Consider the following 19,011-nt stretch of genomic DNA (forward strand, 5'->3'; position numbering starts at 1 on the left):
TAAAGGGAAATAGATGAATCTCCCTGAAAAGGGTATTTCAATTTTGGAACCAAAACTGGGAAGACCTTTCTCAGCTTGCCACTTGTCTAGCATCAGATGATGGATTCTCAGAGGAAGGCTCCCAGTGATAACCATAATGGTCCAGTAGTTTCATATGGTAGTACACAGTCCTTATGATTTGCTGATCCTAAGTCATTTAGGCATTCAGAGGTCAATATCAGAACCCTGAATTGGGCCTGGAAGCAAACTAGAAACCTTTGTAGATTAAAGAGGACTGAAATGTTATGCTCCTATGACCCACTCCAATCAACATTCTTTCAAAACCATTATGTACCAACTGTTGCCAGATATTTTTTTTCAAGGGCAGCCCCATATAGAGTGCATTCTAATCAACATGTGACCAGAGCAGAACATCCCAGTAGGTTTAAACTTAAGCACCTTTCATTATATAAATTAAATACTAAATATTACGGGCCAATAACAAATCAATCATTACCCAGTTCTATGAAAGCATATGCCAATGTAAAATTGCCATACAATTTAAAATATGACATAAAGGGGAAATATCACCAACCATTAATGAAACTGACGCAGAAAATGAGAACATTATTTATCTCAGACAAGGCATGATGTAGACTAGGGAGTCAAAATGTATTTGAATCAGATTTTATTCAGGAATCATATTTGGGATAGACTGATGTTTAACTAAAAGCAAAAAGAAATGGAATCAGTCACATGGGAGCTACATACCACTGATGCAGCCTGTTGTGCCACAAAATGTGCCTGCTGTTCCAAGAGGCTTATTTCAGAAGAATAAGCAACAATCTCTTCCTCCAAATGAAAATGGCGACGCAACAGAGCTTCTGCACTAGATTCATCCTTCCCATAATCCTTGCTGGTTAGGAGGATTTGATGTTCTTGCAGCCAGCAGTCTGCCTCATCAATATTGGCAAAGTACTGATGAGGAAATAAAATGGTTAACCTTTTTCCTTGGGATTTATTGTTGATCTCCTAGAATAACAAGCTCTCAAAAATGAAAGGGGCTGGTAAGAATATGCTCATGTTTGGACTTGTTTTACCTTGATACTGCCAGGTTTCTGCCAATATAGATTTGTCAAGTACTTACCATGTCCAAAAGTTCATGAATTTATGCCTGTTATTTCTAGCTGTACATGACTGCTTCAGAGAATTTTATATATATATAAGTGCTATTTCTTCATTGTTGTCACATGAAAAGATATACTTAAATATTTACAAAATGTGAGGGGGTGTACTCACTTCTGTGACATACTGTGTGTAAATATATATTATTTATATAAATATATATTTATGGCCTTGCAGTGGCTTTCCTCTTTCCTTGAAGGTCGGGGACAAAGGGTCGCGATTGGGGGGGAACTATCCCGGAGGCGCACACTTAATTGTGGAGTGCCCCAGGAAGCGGTTCTCTCCCCGATGTTATTTAACATCTATATGTGACCTCTTGCCCAGATTGCCCGAAGGTATGGGCTGGGGTATCACCAGTATGCTGATGACACCCAGCTCTATCTACTTATGGACGGCCGACCGGTCTGCGCCCCAGAAAATCTGGATCGGGCACTACAGGCCATGGCTGAGTGGCTCAGACTGAGTAGACTGAGACTGAATCCTGCGAAGACAGAGGTCCTTTGCCTGGGTCGTCGGGGACCGGGGGGGGGGAATCCCCTTGCCAGCTTTTGACAGTGCGCCGCTGATGGCGGCAAATAGGGTCAAGAGCCTTGGGGTGCTATTGGAGCCTTCCCTAAAGATGGAGGCTCAGATAGCAAACACTGCCAAGTCAGCGTTCTTTCATCTTAGACGGGCAAGGCAGTTGGCTCCCTTCCTGGACCGCGACGACCTAGCAACAGTGATCCATGCTACGGTCACCTCGAGGTTGGACTACTGCAATGCCCTCTACATGGGGCTGCCCCTGTGCCAGACTCGGAAATTGCAGCTGGTGCAGAATGCCGCGGCCCGGCTGTTATTGGGCCTCCCAAGATGGGGGCACATTCGGCCGGGTCTTCGGGCTCTGCACTGGCTCCCAATAACATACCGAGTCCGGTACAAGGTGCTGGTCATTACCTTTAAAGCCCTATATGGCCTGGGACCTGCCTACCTAAAGGACCGTCTCTCCCCACATGTCCCCCAGACAGTACTGAGGTCGGGGACGCAAAACCTTCTCACCATCCCCGGGCCTAAAGAAGCCCATCTTAAGACAACCAGAGACAGGGCCTTTTCCATAATGGCCCCTACATGGTGGAACCAGCTGCCGGAAGAGGTGAGGGCCCTGCGGGACCTTGCTTAGTTCCGCAGGGCCTGCAAGACAACCCTCTTCCGGCTAGCCTACACCTGACTGGGAAATAAAGGTAACTTATTAGACTTCTGTGAATTATACTGTATAGATTTGATGTTAAGATTTTAAGGTTTTTAGGTTTTAAATGCTCTGACTTCTTAAAATGTTTATATGTAATAATAATTTAAATACTGTTTTACTGTTTGCTGTGAGCCGCCCTGAGCCATTTTTATGGGAAGGGCGGGATACAAGTCATAGAATGAATGAATGAATGAATGAATGAATGAATGAATGAATGAATAAATAAATAAATAAATAAATAAATAAATGCTGCATCAAATTGGTCTGCAGGACTGCCGTCCCAGAAGGAAGCCTCTTCTAAAGATGATGCACAAGAAAGTCCACAAATGGTTTGCTGCAGACAAGCAGACTAAGGTCATGGATTTCTGGAACCATGTCCTGAGGTCCGATGAGACCAAGGTAAACTTATTTGGTTCAGATGGTGTCAAGCGTGTGTGGCAGCAACCAGGTGAGGAGTACAAAGACAAGTGTGTCTTGCCTACAGTCAAGCATGGTGGTGGGAATGTCATGGTTTGGGGCTACATGAGTGCTGCCGGCACTGGGGAGCTACAGTTCATTGAGGGAACCATGAATGCCAACATGTACTGTGACATACTGAAGCAGAGCATGATCCCCTCCTTCTGAGACTGGGCCGCAGGGCAGTATTCCAACATGATAACGACCCCAAACACACCTCCAAAATGACCACTGCCTTGCTAAAGAAGCTGAGGGTAAAGGTGATGGACTGGCCAAGCATGTCTCCAGACCTAAACCCTGTTGAGCATCTGTGGGGCATCCTGAAACGGAAGGTGGAGGTGTGCAACTAACATCCACCAGCTACGTGATGTCATCATGGAGGAGTGAAAGAGGACTCCAGTGACAACCTGTGAAGCTCTGGTGAACTCTATGCCCAAGAGGGTTAAGGCAGTGCTGGAAAATAATGGTGGCCACACAAAATATTGACACTTTGAGCCCCATTTGAACATTATCACTTAGGGGTGTACTCACTTTTGTTGCCAGCAGTTTAGACATTAATGGCTGTGTGTTGCATAATTTTGAGGGGACAGCACATTTACACTGTTATACAAGCTGTAGACTCACTACTTTACATTGTAGCCAAGTGTCATTTCTTCAGTGTTGTCACATGAAAAGATATACTTAAATATTTACAAAATGTGAGGGGGTGTACTCACTTCTGTGACATACTATATATATATATAAAACTCTGGGTGTGATAAAATAAATGAGAATTCATTTTAGTCATTTGTAGTTTTCATGATTTCTCTCAACATTGCGCTTCTGGTTCTGTAATTCATTTTTAAAGTACTCAAAATACAACTTATACATTCAAGAAAATGATACATCTGTCAGGTACTATATTAATTTCTAATGTGATCGTTATAACTAATGTAATTCCAACAATAACAACTTGTGGATGTATTTGGGTTATAAATAGTGATGGATACCTCATCATTCCTGTTCTTCAGCATGCCACACTACTTGTTAATTGCTTTATGAATATTTTAATTTTTTAAAAAATCTCCCATTAAATAAGGTTTTCCTGTTACATAAGATTTTTTTAAAAGAGCAGAAAAATCAACACAAGTCAATTGACCTTTCCCTCAGTTTCTGCAGAGGAGGCCTCTCAATACCAATTATTTGAAGGGTGGAAAATTCCCAAAATTGGGGGGTGGAGCCTGGAGAGGGTGAGGTGTAATGCTAAAGAGTCCACCCTCCAAAGCAGACATTTTCCCTAGGAGAACTGATTTCTGTAGTCTGGAGTTCATTTTAATTCAGGACTATCTCCAGGACCCATCTGGAGGTTGTCTGAATAGTCAATTAATCAAGGTCTGCTGGAATGGCCTTGGGTCAGCCATAGCTCTGGCAGAGATTGTCCTTGAAAGGGCAGCTGCTGTGAGAGCCCTCTCAGCCCCACTCACCTCACAGGGTGCCTGTTGTGGGGGAGGAAGGTAAAGGAGATTGTGAGCCACTACAAGACTTTGAAATTCAGAGTGGAGGGCGAGATGTAAATCCAATTTCTTCTTCTTCTTAATTGTGCAAAATCTGAGTTGATGCCACTGGCAGGTAATATATCACAGAACATATTTGACTGTGAACATTTTCATTGGTGCCCAGATGTCACTACTTATCTTAGAATATTAATTCCTAGAGATATTACTTTTATGACTATGCTAAATTTTAACAAGCTAATCACTGATATATCTTTGGATCTGGACAGATGAGCAACTTTAATCTTGTCTCTATGGGGCAAAGTAAATACATTCAAAATAAATACTATACCTAGGATTATTTATATTTTACATGCAATTATTTCTTTTACACCTTGCAGATATATTCATAAAATTAATACTTTGTTTCAGAAATTTATGTGGAGTTGCTCACTGCCTCAGATTTCTTTAAAGAGGATGCAACTTCCATTCAGTGAAGGAGAATTTGGTTTCCCTGAATTACTTCATTAGGCATGCTTGTTATCTTGTACTAATTACTGCGATCACTCCTTGCAGTTGGACTGAAATCAAGTCCTGGAGGTTGGCAAAGTGCATTTTCCCCTGTCGTGGTCACTGGTGTACCACAATGTATTAACATTAAAAAGTTTAACAAATTGTAAATTAATAAAGTTAAAGGATTTAATTTTATTTAAATATATTTCTATGTAGAGTTTAATTTCTGTTATTATCGCTTTTCTTTATTAATAAAGTTCATTGATAACAAAATGGTCACTTTTTGTCGCATGTGAATATGACTTATTTTAATCCTAAAATAACAACAAAATATTATTAATGGTTATCCACAATTATAAACATCTATGGTGCTTTACATATTTTCCCATGGGGGCTTCTTTCAGTATGGGCTTTTTTCCGTGTGGGCTTTTTTCCACGTGGGCATGTTTCCATGTGGGCTTTTTTTCCTGTGAGCATTTATGTCCGTGGGGCTTTTTCTTTGGGCTTTTTTCCTTTGTGGTTTTTCCGGTTACCAGCTACAAGCATAGACAGAGCGGACTGAATAAATATATGGAGCAGAGGCCCATCAGTAGCTATTAGCCCCAAGGAATAGTTGGAACACTATGGGTTCAATCACACAAAGAATCTGGCCTGGAAGTATCCTGGCTTTGAAAAAGCTGGTATTCTTTGATGTGTGCCTGGGCATTCACACAGCCCTGCCCTGCTGCTAGGAGAGGCACACAGGCTGCACACATGAACAAGGAGCATTCAGACTGCTCACACACATGTGGGGCACCTATAGTATGTGCCTGGCCGTTCAGACAGCTGGGAAATATTTGCCCTACATATGATTTAGAGATTTGCTACTGGCAAGTACCTGGTAGCTATATAATTGGGTCCCAGCCCATCCTAAGATGAGGCAAGGACAGGCAGGACTCAGAAGGCAAGTATATGTGTGATCATGCACATTGCATCCAGATTGGAGGCATAGCTAAATCAGGCTAAATGTGTCATGTGATTGCACCCTATGTTTTGGGCAGTGATGCTCTGCTTGTGGGGAGGGAACACTGGGAGGGCTTCTGGAGTCCTGGCACTGCTGGTGGATCTCCTGAAGCCACCTGCGTTTTAGACATTGTGTGACACACAGTGCTGCACTATATGGGCCATTGGCCTGATTCAACATGGCTTCTCTTACGTTCTTAGAATTGAATGAAATAAGGAGTTAGATCATCCTATTGTCTTAAGCTGACACTTACTCAGCAAAAAAATTACCTTTAGAATATACTGGATGCAACAGTGATTCTTTAGCAAAGGGCTGAGTAAAGTGTCTAACTGTTGGCATTGTAATTTACAGGACACATCCCTTAAACATATGCTTTGGGTGTGTTCCGGGGGGGGGGGAATTTCTGGGGAGATGTTGTTCCTCATATTAATTTTGTATTAGAATTTTCATTGATTTTTGAGAATTCTTATTCACTAAAACTATCTGCCCATCTTTTGAACACTAACCGATGGTCAATGAAAATGAATCCTCCGTGCTCTTACTACAGCTAAAAGGGTCATATTACAACACTTAAAAGATAAAAGTCTACTTCCAGTAAATCAGTGGATCCTTAAAGATTTATCAATATTTATCATGGCATCTAGACAGCAATTGTTTATGAACTTATTTTAGATATTTGGAAACTGTTTATAGAAACTCATGTGCAGATCTGCCACCAGTGTATGTTATAATTTTGTCTTGTCTTTATATATTTTTTCTTTTTACATTTTTACATAGTTGCTGGATTTTAAGTTCTTTTCCTTTGTTCTTTTTCTGTATTTTAAAAAAATATATACATTTTTAAAAAATAGTGTCACAGGAGTTCCTGCTGGGTTCTGTTTGTTAGTTAGAACTGTAGACAGTGCCTGCTCAGTCATCCTGAATCTCCATTCCTGTATCTCCTTGCTAATAAAAGCATGTCATTTTGAAAACATTTATATCTGTTGTATGAACCTAAGAGTAGAAACTTGAGAGAGTATCCTATTTCTGACTTGCAAGCAAAAGAGAACATCTAATTGGTCAAGAGCCTTTTGATCTCTACTACCCATGCCAAGGGCATAGACACACAGGAGGAAGAAAAGAAGTGTCAGACAAACAGACAAACAAAAAACATGTTATGTCACTGACAGCCTAAAAAAACTTTAGACCACCACTAGGGAGGAGATAGCCTAAATTTCATCAGTTATCAAATACAAGAACTGTAGACCAACTTACTTGTTTGATGAGAGAAGCTGCCTCCAAACAGATTTTATGACTGGCCACCTTATCATGTAGCTGTTGCCATAGCTTCTGGATATTCTCAGACTGCTTGTCGATGTCTTTCTGGCTTGAAGGATTTGTCTGCTTCAGCTTCCAGCCTTTAAAGACTGTCTCGGAACAAGTCGTTTTGTGGGCATCACACTCAGCTTGTAGAGCCTGCCAGATGGATGCTACCATGAAGTCCAGCTAGCAATTACCTTGCTAATCTTTTTTATTTCATTAGTAGTAGACTGGAAGAACATATTCTGCTTCCATTAGCATCAACCAAGACGGAGTTTCTCTACTGAAATTCATTACTATATGATGGCATTTGATGATCCATCAACATGCAACCAATATAACTGAACACTGGTGTTATTCAGCCATATAGATTCTCATACTGCAATTATTGCTAATAGAAGACCACCACATAATTAACATGCTAATTATATTATGGTATAATAATTAATGATATGATGATACAGCTAGAGATCTCAATTAATGAAATTGCATTAACTGGCAGAAATTGTTTTAGAAAACAAAATAGTGAAATAGTATGCCAATCCCTTAACAAAGGGGTCCTCAACTCCTTTTCTGCTGTCCACTATGTGTTTTAAGAAAGTGGATAGGGGCAGGTAGGACTTTGCCCAGGAAGGCTTCTCCTGGAGATTTGCCTGTGCATTTTTTTTAAATGTTGCTTTGGAAGCAGCTGCCAGCACAGCACAAGGATCTACTCTGTGTAACCAAACTTAAGCTGGGCCAATCATTTTGTGGCAGCCGTTTTGCCATCATGCTGTGTCAGAATTTCAAATGTACCTGAAGGTTCAAAAAGTTTGGGGACCCCTGCCTTAACATGAAATTTGACAGAGTAGAAATTTCTCATTTCTAATTACCGGTATGTCTCAGAAAATTTGGTGGACCTGGAACTTTTGCTGGATGCCTGCCAAACTTTTGTCTTAGATTCTTAGATCACTAAAACACCACACATTAAGTATCATGAAATCATATGGACAATCACATCAAGATTTCTTTTGGAACAAGGCTTTATCAAGAAGAAAACAACATACAAATGAATTGGAAGTACTGAAAGTTATGAAAAACTGTGCATGCTGCAATTCAGGAACTAGATTTAGAAATGTTCTTAACAAAATCAGAATTAGGAAATGAAATACAACATAGAGCAAAATTCCAGAACTGAACCAGGGAAATGAACTCATAGCCATCTGCTGCTGGAAGACTCTTGTAGGATGTAATCAATGTTATTCTTATACAACAAAACAAAACAAAAAGTTATGTTGGCTTCTTGACTGAGAATCTTACAACTTTCTGACTCTAAGCAGATGTATAACCTTGAAAAGTTGTACAATCCTGCTCTAGTAGAAAATACCACTTGATTCCTATAATATAGTGGGTTTTATGCATGGAGGAATCGCCAGTTGATTGATCACAAACTCTTTAATAGACATGATATAGGATAGGGCTACATTACAAGACGGGGGATGGGGGTCTATCGGCCCAACTTATATACATCTGTGGATTCACACGCTAGCACATCATTGGGTCATTCAAACCAGTGGGGGCTTGTGATTTGTCTAGGGCTGCAGAGATGTGGATCCTGCAGCCCTTTGTTCCCAAGTCCCCAAGCTCAGTCCGTATGGCTCCAAAGAGCCCGGCAGGTACACCCAAAGTTCACTTGAGTCCACATACATAACATCCCTCCCCCTTAGTTCGCAAGCCCCCTAGTGGACATAGTCTTTTAGGTATGCGGGCTTGCAATGCTCTTGTGTCAATCGCCTGAGTGCTGGTGTGGCCCACCCCCAAAGTTTTTAGCAAACACTAAGTTTCCTGTGTCAATCCCCCGGAGTGCCTGGACCACTTCTGGCACCTCTTGTAGGTCGGGGAGCTAGGTCCAGGTGCATGCGGTCAAGCAGGGTAGTCAGATGCTGACCCATGAGCAGCTCAGCTGGGCTGCAGCCGGTGACAGTGCTGGGGGTGGAATGTTGTGCCAGGAGGCACTCGGCTAAGCGGGCTTCCCACTCTCCATGTATGATGTGGTGGGAGCGTATCCTTCGTAACCCGCACCATCCTCTCTGCTTGGCCGTTGGTGGCAGGATGAAAAGGGGCTGACTGTATGCACTTTATTAAGTTCCAGCCACAGAAATCCTGAAACTTGGCCGAGGTGAAAGCCATCCCGTTATCCGATACCAACGTATCCGGGAGGCCATGTGTGGCAAAAACCCTGCGGAGGGCCCCTGGAGTTGCCCGCATGGATGTGGATGCTACCAGAACTACCTCCATCCACTTAGAGTAGGAGTCCACAATAATGAAGAATACCTGCCTCTGGAATGACCCTGTAAAGTCAAGGTGCAAATGGGACCAGGGGTTGCAAGTGGACTCCCAGTGTTGTGCTGGGGCACAGGGCGGCTCTGGTCGGATCTCCTGCCATGGCTGACATCTGGCCACCCAGGATTCAATTGCTTCATCTATCCTGGGCCACCACACATAGCTGCAGACTAGTGCCTTCATGCGCACAATTCCTGGGTGGGTCTCATGCAGGGCTGTTAGGACTCACTGCCGCAGTACTGGGGGCACCACCTGCTTCTCCACAACAGAAACTCTTTATGCACAGACAGTTTGTCCCTCCAGGACACAAATACCGAGAGTTCCGAGCTCACCCGTCCTTCCGGCCACCCCCTCCACACCCAGTCCAGAACTCGGGATAGAGTTTTGTCCTTAGAGGAGCAGTGGTCAATGTCCTTGGCGTGCACCGGGCAGTCTGGGAGAGACTCTAGCGACATGATCTGGAACACTGGGGCTGGATCTGGGTTTGTTGAGGGCAGTGGCAGGTGGCTCAGGGCGCCAGCGTGGCCCATCACCTTCTTCAGGTGCTACTTAAGGTCATACTGGTATCCCATGGAGAAGATGGACCACGGTGAAATCATTTGGGGTGTTTGGCGGTCAGGGGTGAACAGGCCCAGTAGGGACTTGTGGTCCGTCAAGATGGTGAAGGGCCAGCCATACAAGAAATCATGGAATTTTTTAACCCCCGCCACAATGGCCAGGCCCTCTTTGTCTATCTGAACATAGTTTCGCTCTGGTTTCTGTAGAGTCCTCAAATAGTAAGCTACTGGAACCTCGTGGCCATCTGGTATTACGTGTGCCAGAATGGTGCCCACCCCGTAGGGCGAAGCATTGGACGCTAAAATGACGGGCAGCCTCTTGTTGAAGTGCACCAGCAAGCTGTAGTAAGTTAAAATGTCCTTTACAGCCTGAAAAGCAGCAGCTTGCCGGCCACCCCAAACCCATGATGCCCGTTTGTCCAACAGTCTGTATAAGGGCTCTGCTACCGCTTCCTTGTGGGGGAGGAAGGCATGGTAGAAATTGAGGATTCCCAAGAAGGACTGTAATTCCGCCTTGTTGGTGGGCGTCGGTGCATCACAAATGGCCTTTATTATATCCTGGGCCAGATGAATGCTGCTCGTATCCACCGTATACCCCTGAAAATCAATGGAGGGCACCCCCAACACACATTTCTCCCATTTCACCTTCAACTCTGCCCTGTCAAACCTCTGCAGCACAGCCCGTAGGCGGCCGGTGAACTCCTCTTTGGTGGTGGCTGCTATCAGCACATCGTCGAAGAATGGCTGGACCCCGGGAATACCTTTAAGAAGGGAGTCCATCAGGTTCTGAAAGATTCCTGGACCACACTGACTAGGGTGGCCAGACCGTCCCGGTCTCCCGGGACTTTCCCGGTTCTGGCCCCCAATTCCCGGCTCCCGGGCTGGGTATACCGGGACCATTAAGAGGTCCCGGTTTAGCCAGCCAGAGAGCCGGGGGCCGCGCGCCCGGGCGGGGAAGGCGGTCGCTCCCTCCCTCACTCGCCGCCTTCCCCGCCCGCGCACGGGGCCCGGCGGTGGCGGCGGAGGCCCGGGAGGGCGTCGGAAAGGCCCGCGGTGGTCGCTGGAGGGCCTCCAGCGACCCCCGCGGGCCTTTCCGACGTTTCCCGGGGCTCGAAACCCCCACCCCCCGTCCTCCTCCGCCCGGGAGGGCGTCGGAAAGGCCCGCGGTGGTCGCTGGAGGGCCTCCAGCGACCCCCGCGGGCCTTTCCGACGCTTCCCGGGGCTCGAAACCCCCACCCCCGTCCTCCTCCGCCCGGGAGGGCGTCGGAAAGGCCCGCGGTGGTCGCTGGAGGCCCTCCAGCGACCCCCGCGGGCCTTTCCGACGCTTCCCGGGGCTCGAAACCCCCACCCCCCATCCTCCTCCGCCCGGGAGGGCGTCGGAAAGGCCCGCGGTGGTCGCTGGAGGCCCTCCAGCGACCCCCGCGGGCCTTTCCGACGCTTCCCGGGGCTCGAAACCCCCACCCCCCGTCCTCCTCCGCCCGGGAGGGCGTCGGAAAGGCCCGCGGTGGTCGCTGTCGGTCACTTCCAGGTTCCTGTCCTGCATCTCGACCTGTGTTATTAGTGACAGGCTGCTTCGGCGGGCCGCTGCGCCGGCCCCCTGGGTCCCACAATGATGGGACCGATGCCACAGGGACGGGCTCGAAACACTCTATAACCCCTCAAAAGAACAGCAGTCTAGCTCGCTTCCCTTGAGCCCTGCCGCCATAAGCCTCAAGGGGGCTCATTTTGCGGCATCTCCCGGCGGGAGGGTGGCACCCGCACGGGACACATATCAAATGAAAGAGGGGGCGCAGGGCTATCAGAAACAGTCAGCGGAGGGAGTCAGGAGACCACCCCACTGGGGGATCCACACCCCGAAAGTGATGAAGGTGGCGCAGATAGAGCCAACAGAGCCAACAGGACAAAATAAATAGGCTGCATTATGCAGCACAGTTGAGAAAGTGCCTTATCCCATATACTGATGAAGTATATACAGGATTTGAGAACAAAATTGTTTCCGGCGGTGATATTTGGGGGATTTTTGGGGACGTCACAGGAAGTGCTGTGAAGTCACTTCCTGTTTCCGGCAGTGGCATTTGGGGAAAATGATGTCATTTGGGGGAAATGATGTCACAGGAAGTGATGTCACTTCCCGTTTCCGGCAGGTGACGCGGGGAAAATGATGTCACCGGAAGTGATGCCACTTCCTGTTTCCGGTGGTGGCATGACGTCACCGGAAGTGACGTCACTTCCTGTTTCCGGCGGCGCACGCTCTGCGCGCGCGCACCCCTGCCTCCCCCCCCCCCCCGTTGTCCCTGGCTGGCCTTCAGACATTATGGTCACCCTAACACTGACCCTGAACTGCAAGCGCTTTACTCTGAAGGCCCCCCGGTGCGTAACCATTATTTGCGCCTTGGCTGTGGTGGCATCCACAGGAAGCTGTTGGTATGCCTGTGCCAGGTCCAGTTTTCCAAAAATCTTTGCCTCCGCTAATGATGCTAGTATGTGGCTCACCACTGGAACCGGGTAGGCGTGGCCCTGCAGTGCCTTATTAATTGTGCATTTGTAATCTGCACAGATGTGGATGCTGCCATTAAACTTGATTGGGGTGACAATGGGGGTTTCCCACTTCGCGTTCGCTACTGGTTCAAGGACCCCTTGGGACACGAAGTGGTCTAGCTCCTCTTCAATCTCAACGTTAGGGGCACGTGCCTGGCCTTCAGCCATACAGGCTGCAGGTTGGGTTTAGCTGTAGCACTACGGGGTCCCCTATGAACGTTCCCAGGGTTCCGTCAAACACAGTGGGAAATTCCTTGCACACGGTTTGGAAGTCTCTTTGAATGGGGGCATGATGAATACCCATTAGTCGTATCCCTAGGGCCTTGAAACAGGCCCGCCCCAGCAGGCTACTCAGGTCCCCTTCCACGACGATTAGGGGAAGCTTGCCCTTGAACCTCCTGTATGTAACCTGGACCAGGCCCACTCCCAGGATTGCAACCTCCCGCTTTTGGAAATCGTGGACTATGAATAGGGATGGTTGTAGTTGGGCCTCTCCCCCTGGGCATAACCCCCTAAATGTGTGGGCTGAAATGACTGTCTGGCCTGCCCCCGAGTTTACTTCCATTTTGCAGGGTTTGCCGTCAATGAACACAGTCACATGGTAATGATCAGGGGATGGAAGAGGCAGTTGGCATATCTGGGTCCGCATTGTGGAGAGTGCCTGGATGTCATCCACAAGTGCGACCTCATGGCGGTGGCCATCTTGTTGGCATGGAGGTTTCCCTTGCCACTGCGCCGACGATCGGCAGACCCTGGCCAGCTGCCCGGCCTTTCCACACGTGTGGCAGGTTGTGCTTCAGAACCTGCAGGTCCGTTGCTCGTGTGGCTCCCCGCAGCTGGTGCAGGTCTTGGGGGTGGTCGTTTCTGTCACCCGTGCTCATGGCTTTTGTTGACTTGCCTGGTGCAGCTTCAGGGCGTCGTTCCTGTCGGAGTCTTCCAACTCTGTAGCCGGTCACAGCTAGTGAGTGCTGGTGCCCGAGCACCGGGCCTTCTCCTTACTCACATCCTTGGTGGCAGTGGCTATCTGTAGGGCCTTCGCCAGGGTAGGATCATCTTCCGTAGTGATTTTCCTACCTGCCTTCGAGTCCTGGAGGCTGTGAGTGAACTTCACGATCAGGGCTTCTTCAAGTTGCACGCCGTAGTCCGCCTTCCTTCCCACGTTGTGCAGGCGGGTCAGGAAGGTTGTGGCCGTCTCATTTGGTTCCTGGAATCTGTCGAAGAACTGTAGCTGCCGGGTGAGGCGGGTAGGCTTCAGGATGAAATGGCCGGTCAGTGCCTTGATGATTTTATCGAAGGAGGATGCTTTGAGCGTTCCTGGTGCGACCAGGCCCTCCGCGAGCTGTACGATTGTGATCCCGCAGTTGCTCAGCAGAATGGCCTTTTTGATTTCTGGTTCGTCATCCTTGATTCGTTGTGCCATGAGGTGGTACTTGAGTCTTTTGACCCAGGCTTCCCAGGCCTTGGGCTGAGCTATGTCAAACTGCAGAATGGAGTTTCGCAATCTGGACACGGTGCCCATGGTCGGGCCGGGTGGCAGTGCCTGTTGCGTGGTAGCGCTGGAGCTCTGGGCGTTTGGCAATGCAGGTTGATCCTGGTCCTTGCTCATCCGGATCTCACCTTCATCACCACTATAATATAGTGGGTTCTATGCATGGATGAGTCACCAGTTGAGTGATCACAAGCTCTTTAATAGACATAGGATAGGGCTACATTACAAGACTGGGGATGGGGGCCTACCGGCCCAACTTATATACATCTCTGGATTCCTGCGCTAGCACATCATTGGGTCATTCAAACTGGTGGGGGCTTGTGATTGGTCTAGGGCTGCAGAGATTTGGATCCTACAGTCCTTTGTTCCCAAGTCCCCAAGCTCAGTCCGTATGGCTCCAGTGAGCCCAGCAGGTACACCCAAAGTCTTCACTTGAGTCCACATACATAACAATTCCATTTGTATCTCTTTTTAACTTGGACTTTTAGAAAGGCTTTGGTTGAAGCACTGACAGAGCTATCCTAAGAATCTGAATGAAAAAGATGCATAAATGGACAAGAACAGATAACTTTGTAACAATGAATGATACAAACCTACCTTATTGCTCTGAAGAGAGGCGGCAATGTGACTGAGACTGAACTCTAAGGTTGTTGTCTTCAACTTTTCAGACAGCCACAACTCCTCTTCTTTGCACTCATGGAAAAACTCAAAAAAATTCAAAGCCTCTCCCAGCTGGTTTTGTCTAATCAAAGGTAGAAATGATGCCTCTCAATTCATTTAGTTTTAGAAATTCTGCAAAACCTCATAAAAATAGTTTCAGTCTGTATTAAAATAAACATTTTTAAACCTAGATTTGAATCTAGCAGCACTGTAGAGACCAACAAGATTTTTTTATATAAGCATTTAAGAGTCAAAGATTCATTCGTCAGAGACAGATGCAAGTTCTTATCCCAGCCAGAAGGTGGGAGGGGCAGGGCTTTTTTTTTTAGCAGGAATGCACAGGAACACAGTTCTGGCTAGCTTGGCATCAGGAGGTGTGGCCTCATATGCAAATGAGTTCATGCTGGGCTGTTTCTACAAAAAAACCCTGTGTGAAACAATGATGTCAGGGGGTATGGCCTAATACACAAATAAGTTACTGCTGGGCTTTTTCTACAAAAAAGCTTTGTGCAAAACAATGGTGATGTCCAGGGGTGTGGCCTAATATGCAAATATATTCCTGCTGGACTTTTTCTACAAAAAAAGTCCTGGGGAGCAATGTTGCAAAGAAGTATCTCAGGATGCAGAGGTACAGTGCACTCGCAGCCAATTACTATGCACACTGTACTTTCCATCCTGAATTCCTTCTTTGCACCTTCTGCCTGAGATATAAAGACTCAAATCTTCATTACAATTTGTATCTGATGAAGGGAGCTTTGATTGTCGAAAACTTATACCCAAACAATCTTGTTGGTCTCTAAAGTGCTCCTGGACTTGAAACTAGCTGTTCTACTGCAGTCCAGCATAGCTATCTTCTGAAACTAATTTTTTCCTTGTGAGTCTATGAAGCAAATGGCAACTAAATTCTCTTCAGTGCACAGCAGACCATCCATAGCGGATCCAATTCAAACAGAATTACTTTACATGAACCTTGGTGGCAAAGGTCCTTACAGAGTTTCATCACTACTATAAACTGAGGTGTGTCTGAAGAGGGGTCTCACAGAAAGTTTCTGGCATGACTATTTTGGCCCATGATCAAGACACTCATGAGAATCAGGAAAGATCTACTTCCTCCCTACTGATACCCAGGAACTGCATCTAGCCATGAAATATACAGTACATGTATTTGTGAGTGATCTGAGACTGGTTCACGGTATCATAAACATTTCTATGTGACATTGTGAAATAACTTCCTCAGGCATATATATCCAAATGTACAGAAGGCATAGATAACTCACCAGGCAATCCTAAGCAGAGTTACACTTTTTAAAGTCCATTTAAGTCAATGGGCTTGGAAGGGTGTAACTTGACTTAGGATGGCACTGCCAGTGTCCAAGTACAAACTGCAACTGGGCAGCAGTTTCCAGGTTCATAGCGTCACTTGTTCAAGCCACCCCTCTTATGGGAATTGCTATTGGATAATTTGGTCATACCTATGATGAGTCAGGTTGCATTTTAAATCTTCTATGTGACTGCATCCCTCTCAGAACACATCTTGTTTAACCCATTTAATATGTGAGAACAAGACTACTGTTATGTATCTGAATATGTGTTAGTTCCCCTTCTGATCCTAAACATAACTATTTCCATTCATTATTTTCTCTGCATTAATAGTGGGAGGAGACAAGGTATGGCTTCATAATGGCATGTTCAAAATCATTGACACACCTTTTAAAATAAAGTAGGAGTCAAGTGCACCTTTAAGACCAACAAAGTTTTATTCAGAATGTAAGCTTTCATGTAGTACAGTACCTGATTCCTTGTCTGATGAAGTGTGCTTAGAGCACACGAAAGCTTACATTCTGAATAAAACTTCGTTGGTCTTAAAGGTGCACTTGACTTCTATTTTGTTCTACCGCTTCAGACCAACATGGCTGCCCACTTGGATACATCTTTTAAAAGATCAGGTGATCTAAAACAAAAACAACTGTATAACATAAAACAATTCTAACCAGCTGGATAAAGGGTTTCTGAGAGCCAAACTTGCTTTCTACTGACAAATACTTTCTTCATATTATAGAATGGACAATATATCTGAGAGTAACTTTGTAATACTAGTTTTATACAGCCACACTCTCTTTAACTATACTAACATTAGTATATGAGAAATATACTGATACCTTGAAATTTTGCAAGGGCTTTCCATCTGTGTTCTTTAAGAAGAAATGAATGAGAAGAAATTTACCGTGTTTTACAGAGGTCCAGAAGATTTTGATGTAGTTGGTGGAGCATGCAAAGTTTGGCTTGAAGCACATCTGATTTGACTGATTTACTTTTCATGTTCTCTTTGGCTCTTTCAGTGATATGACTGATCCTCTCTCCAAGGGAAAAGGCCTGGGAGGAAATGAATTGGTGCTTCTCTAATAAATCTTCTGCTTCCAAGAGCTCTTTACCACAATCCTGTGAACTACCTAGGACCTGGGAATAGAATGAGGTATCAAGAATATGCACCCATATTCGACCACTTTCTTGAACTACATTTACCAAATGGTAGCTTAGCACAGTTTACAGGTATCTACTTGTTATAGCCTTTCAAGAGATGAGAGTTTTACCATAAAACAAGTACTTATCAGAAATCTGAGGAAGAAGGGTAAAGATAAAATTCTCTTTTGAACACAGCAGGATTTTACAGATGCCCAGTTTACCAAGTGGTTACATGCATGCAAATATTGTTGCCAAGACTATTCTGTCTTCATTTTGTGGCACCTATCTACCAACTTTGGTCTGTGAGTCTACCTGTCCTGTCATATTGGACAAAATTGGACTGTTCTGTTCCAGTTCAAAGAGTTGTTTACTGTAAACACTGATGGGGGATGTGTGTATGCATGTGTGCAAAATAAAGTCGGGAACTTGAAATCTCCTAGTTATCCCCAGGCCAAAAGAAGCCCGCTTATAATCTACCAGGGACCGGGCCTTTTCTGTTACGGCCCCTTCCTGGTGGAACCAGCTGCCGGAAGAGGTGAGGGCCCTGCGGGACCTTGCCCAGTTCCGCAGGGCCTGTAAGACAACCCTCTTCCGGCTGGCCTATGACTAGCTGGTACAAGAAACCATGTGTAGTTATACTAGATGTCTGCTGTCCCTAATGTTTTAAATGTTTTAAATGTCTTAAAATTTTAAATGTTTTAATTATTTTAACTGTTTTTATGCTTAAATTCTATTTATGTGAAATTTTGTGTTGTGAGCCGCCCTGAGCCACTTGTTGGGAAGGGTGGGATATAAATCATAAAATAAATAAATAAAGTTCAATTGGCCACATGCAGTCTTAGCATAAAAGAATGAGCCCAGAGAGGAGCCTCTGTCAGGCATGGCCAGGTTCATAGTTATCATTTCAGACCATGTCAAATCAACCAAATCACCATGCTTTGATTTCTTGACCTTGATCTAGCCTGACAAAAGATCTTCCAGAGATCCTGAACAAAAGAATACTATTGTGACAAAGCCTTGACTATCTGATTCTGGATATTCTTATCTGGCAAAGGTTTGATGCAAAGAACTCTTCCTGACACCTCCACTACCCTCCAGCCCATGAAACTATTTTTTTTTGTTTCTTTTATTCCCAGCAAGAATCACCCTCATCATTTAAACTTGTGCTCAGCTTTGTAATCACATTTGTATACCCTGAGTCTTGACTTGCTTGTCACTCCCAGTCTTGCTCTACATGACTATTTCTAGACTTTTTCTTATTATTATTGAAATCACTGCTAAGATTTCTACTTGACACACTCACCATGCAATTTCTCCTGGAACTCCTGTCATAAAAGCATAAGAGAAGCTATGTTGGATTAGGCCAGTGGCCCATCCAACACTCTGTGTCACACAGTGGCCAAAACCCAAGTGCCATCAAGAGGTCCACCAGCAGGGCCAGAACTTCAAAAACCCTCCCACTGTTGCCCTCCTAAGCACCTTTGGGTTTCTGTATAAATAATATTCCTATGGATCTTCAGACTCTAGAAGCCAGTCCAGATGACAAACCATTACAGAATCTGACCACTCTCTGGCTGCGCCGCACAGCGGCTGAGACCAGGGGGCTGCGTTTGCCTTCCCGGATGGATGGGAGGCTAACAAGCCTTCCAGCCCATCCGGGGACTGAAGGAGGGTGGGATGCTGGGGGCTTTATAAGCCCTAGCCCTGCTCAAGAGCATGCAGTGCTCTTTCGTTTCTCAGCGGGTAAGGATGCTGCTTGAACATCCTTCCGTTGGGGCGAGTGGGGGGCGAGGAGCGTGCGGAAGAGCCAATGATGCTGCGGTGGTGTCCATGGTGCTTGGAGGCAGTGA

The 19,011-nt window shown here is 45.7% G+C and overlaps 1 protein-coding gene across 1 annotated transcript in view; it reads right to left on the reverse strand.

Annotated features, from left to right (window-relative positions):
- Positions 1–19,011, reverse strand: part of SPTBN5 (spectrin beta, non-erythrocytic 5) — a 215,039-nt gene that overhangs the window by 189,741 nt on the left and 6,287 nt on the right. The window contains exons 4-9 of the mRNA XM_060262355.1: positions 13,549–14,194; positions 12,346–12,722; positions 10,004–10,755; positions 9,194–9,350; positions 7,088–7,288; positions 751–957 (exon numbers count right to left, since the gene is read on the reverse strand). Coding sequence (XP_060118338.1) covers positions 751–957; positions 7,088–7,288; positions 9,194–9,350; positions 10,004–10,755; positions 12,346–12,722; positions 13,549–14,194 — 2,340 coding nt within the window. The remainder of the gene's footprint in view (positions 1–750; positions 958–7,087; positions 7,289–9,193; positions 9,351–10,003; positions 10,756–12,345; positions 12,723–13,548; positions 14,195–19,011) is intronic.

This window comes from Heteronotia binoei, chromosome 21 (genome assembly GCF_032191835.1).
Source record: "Heteronotia binoei isolate CCM8104 ecotype False Entrance Well chromosome 21, APGP_CSIRO_Hbin_v1, whole genome shotgun sequence".
NCBI lineage: Eukaryota > Metazoa > Chordata > Lepidosauria > Squamata > Gekkonidae > Heteronotia > Heteronotia binoei.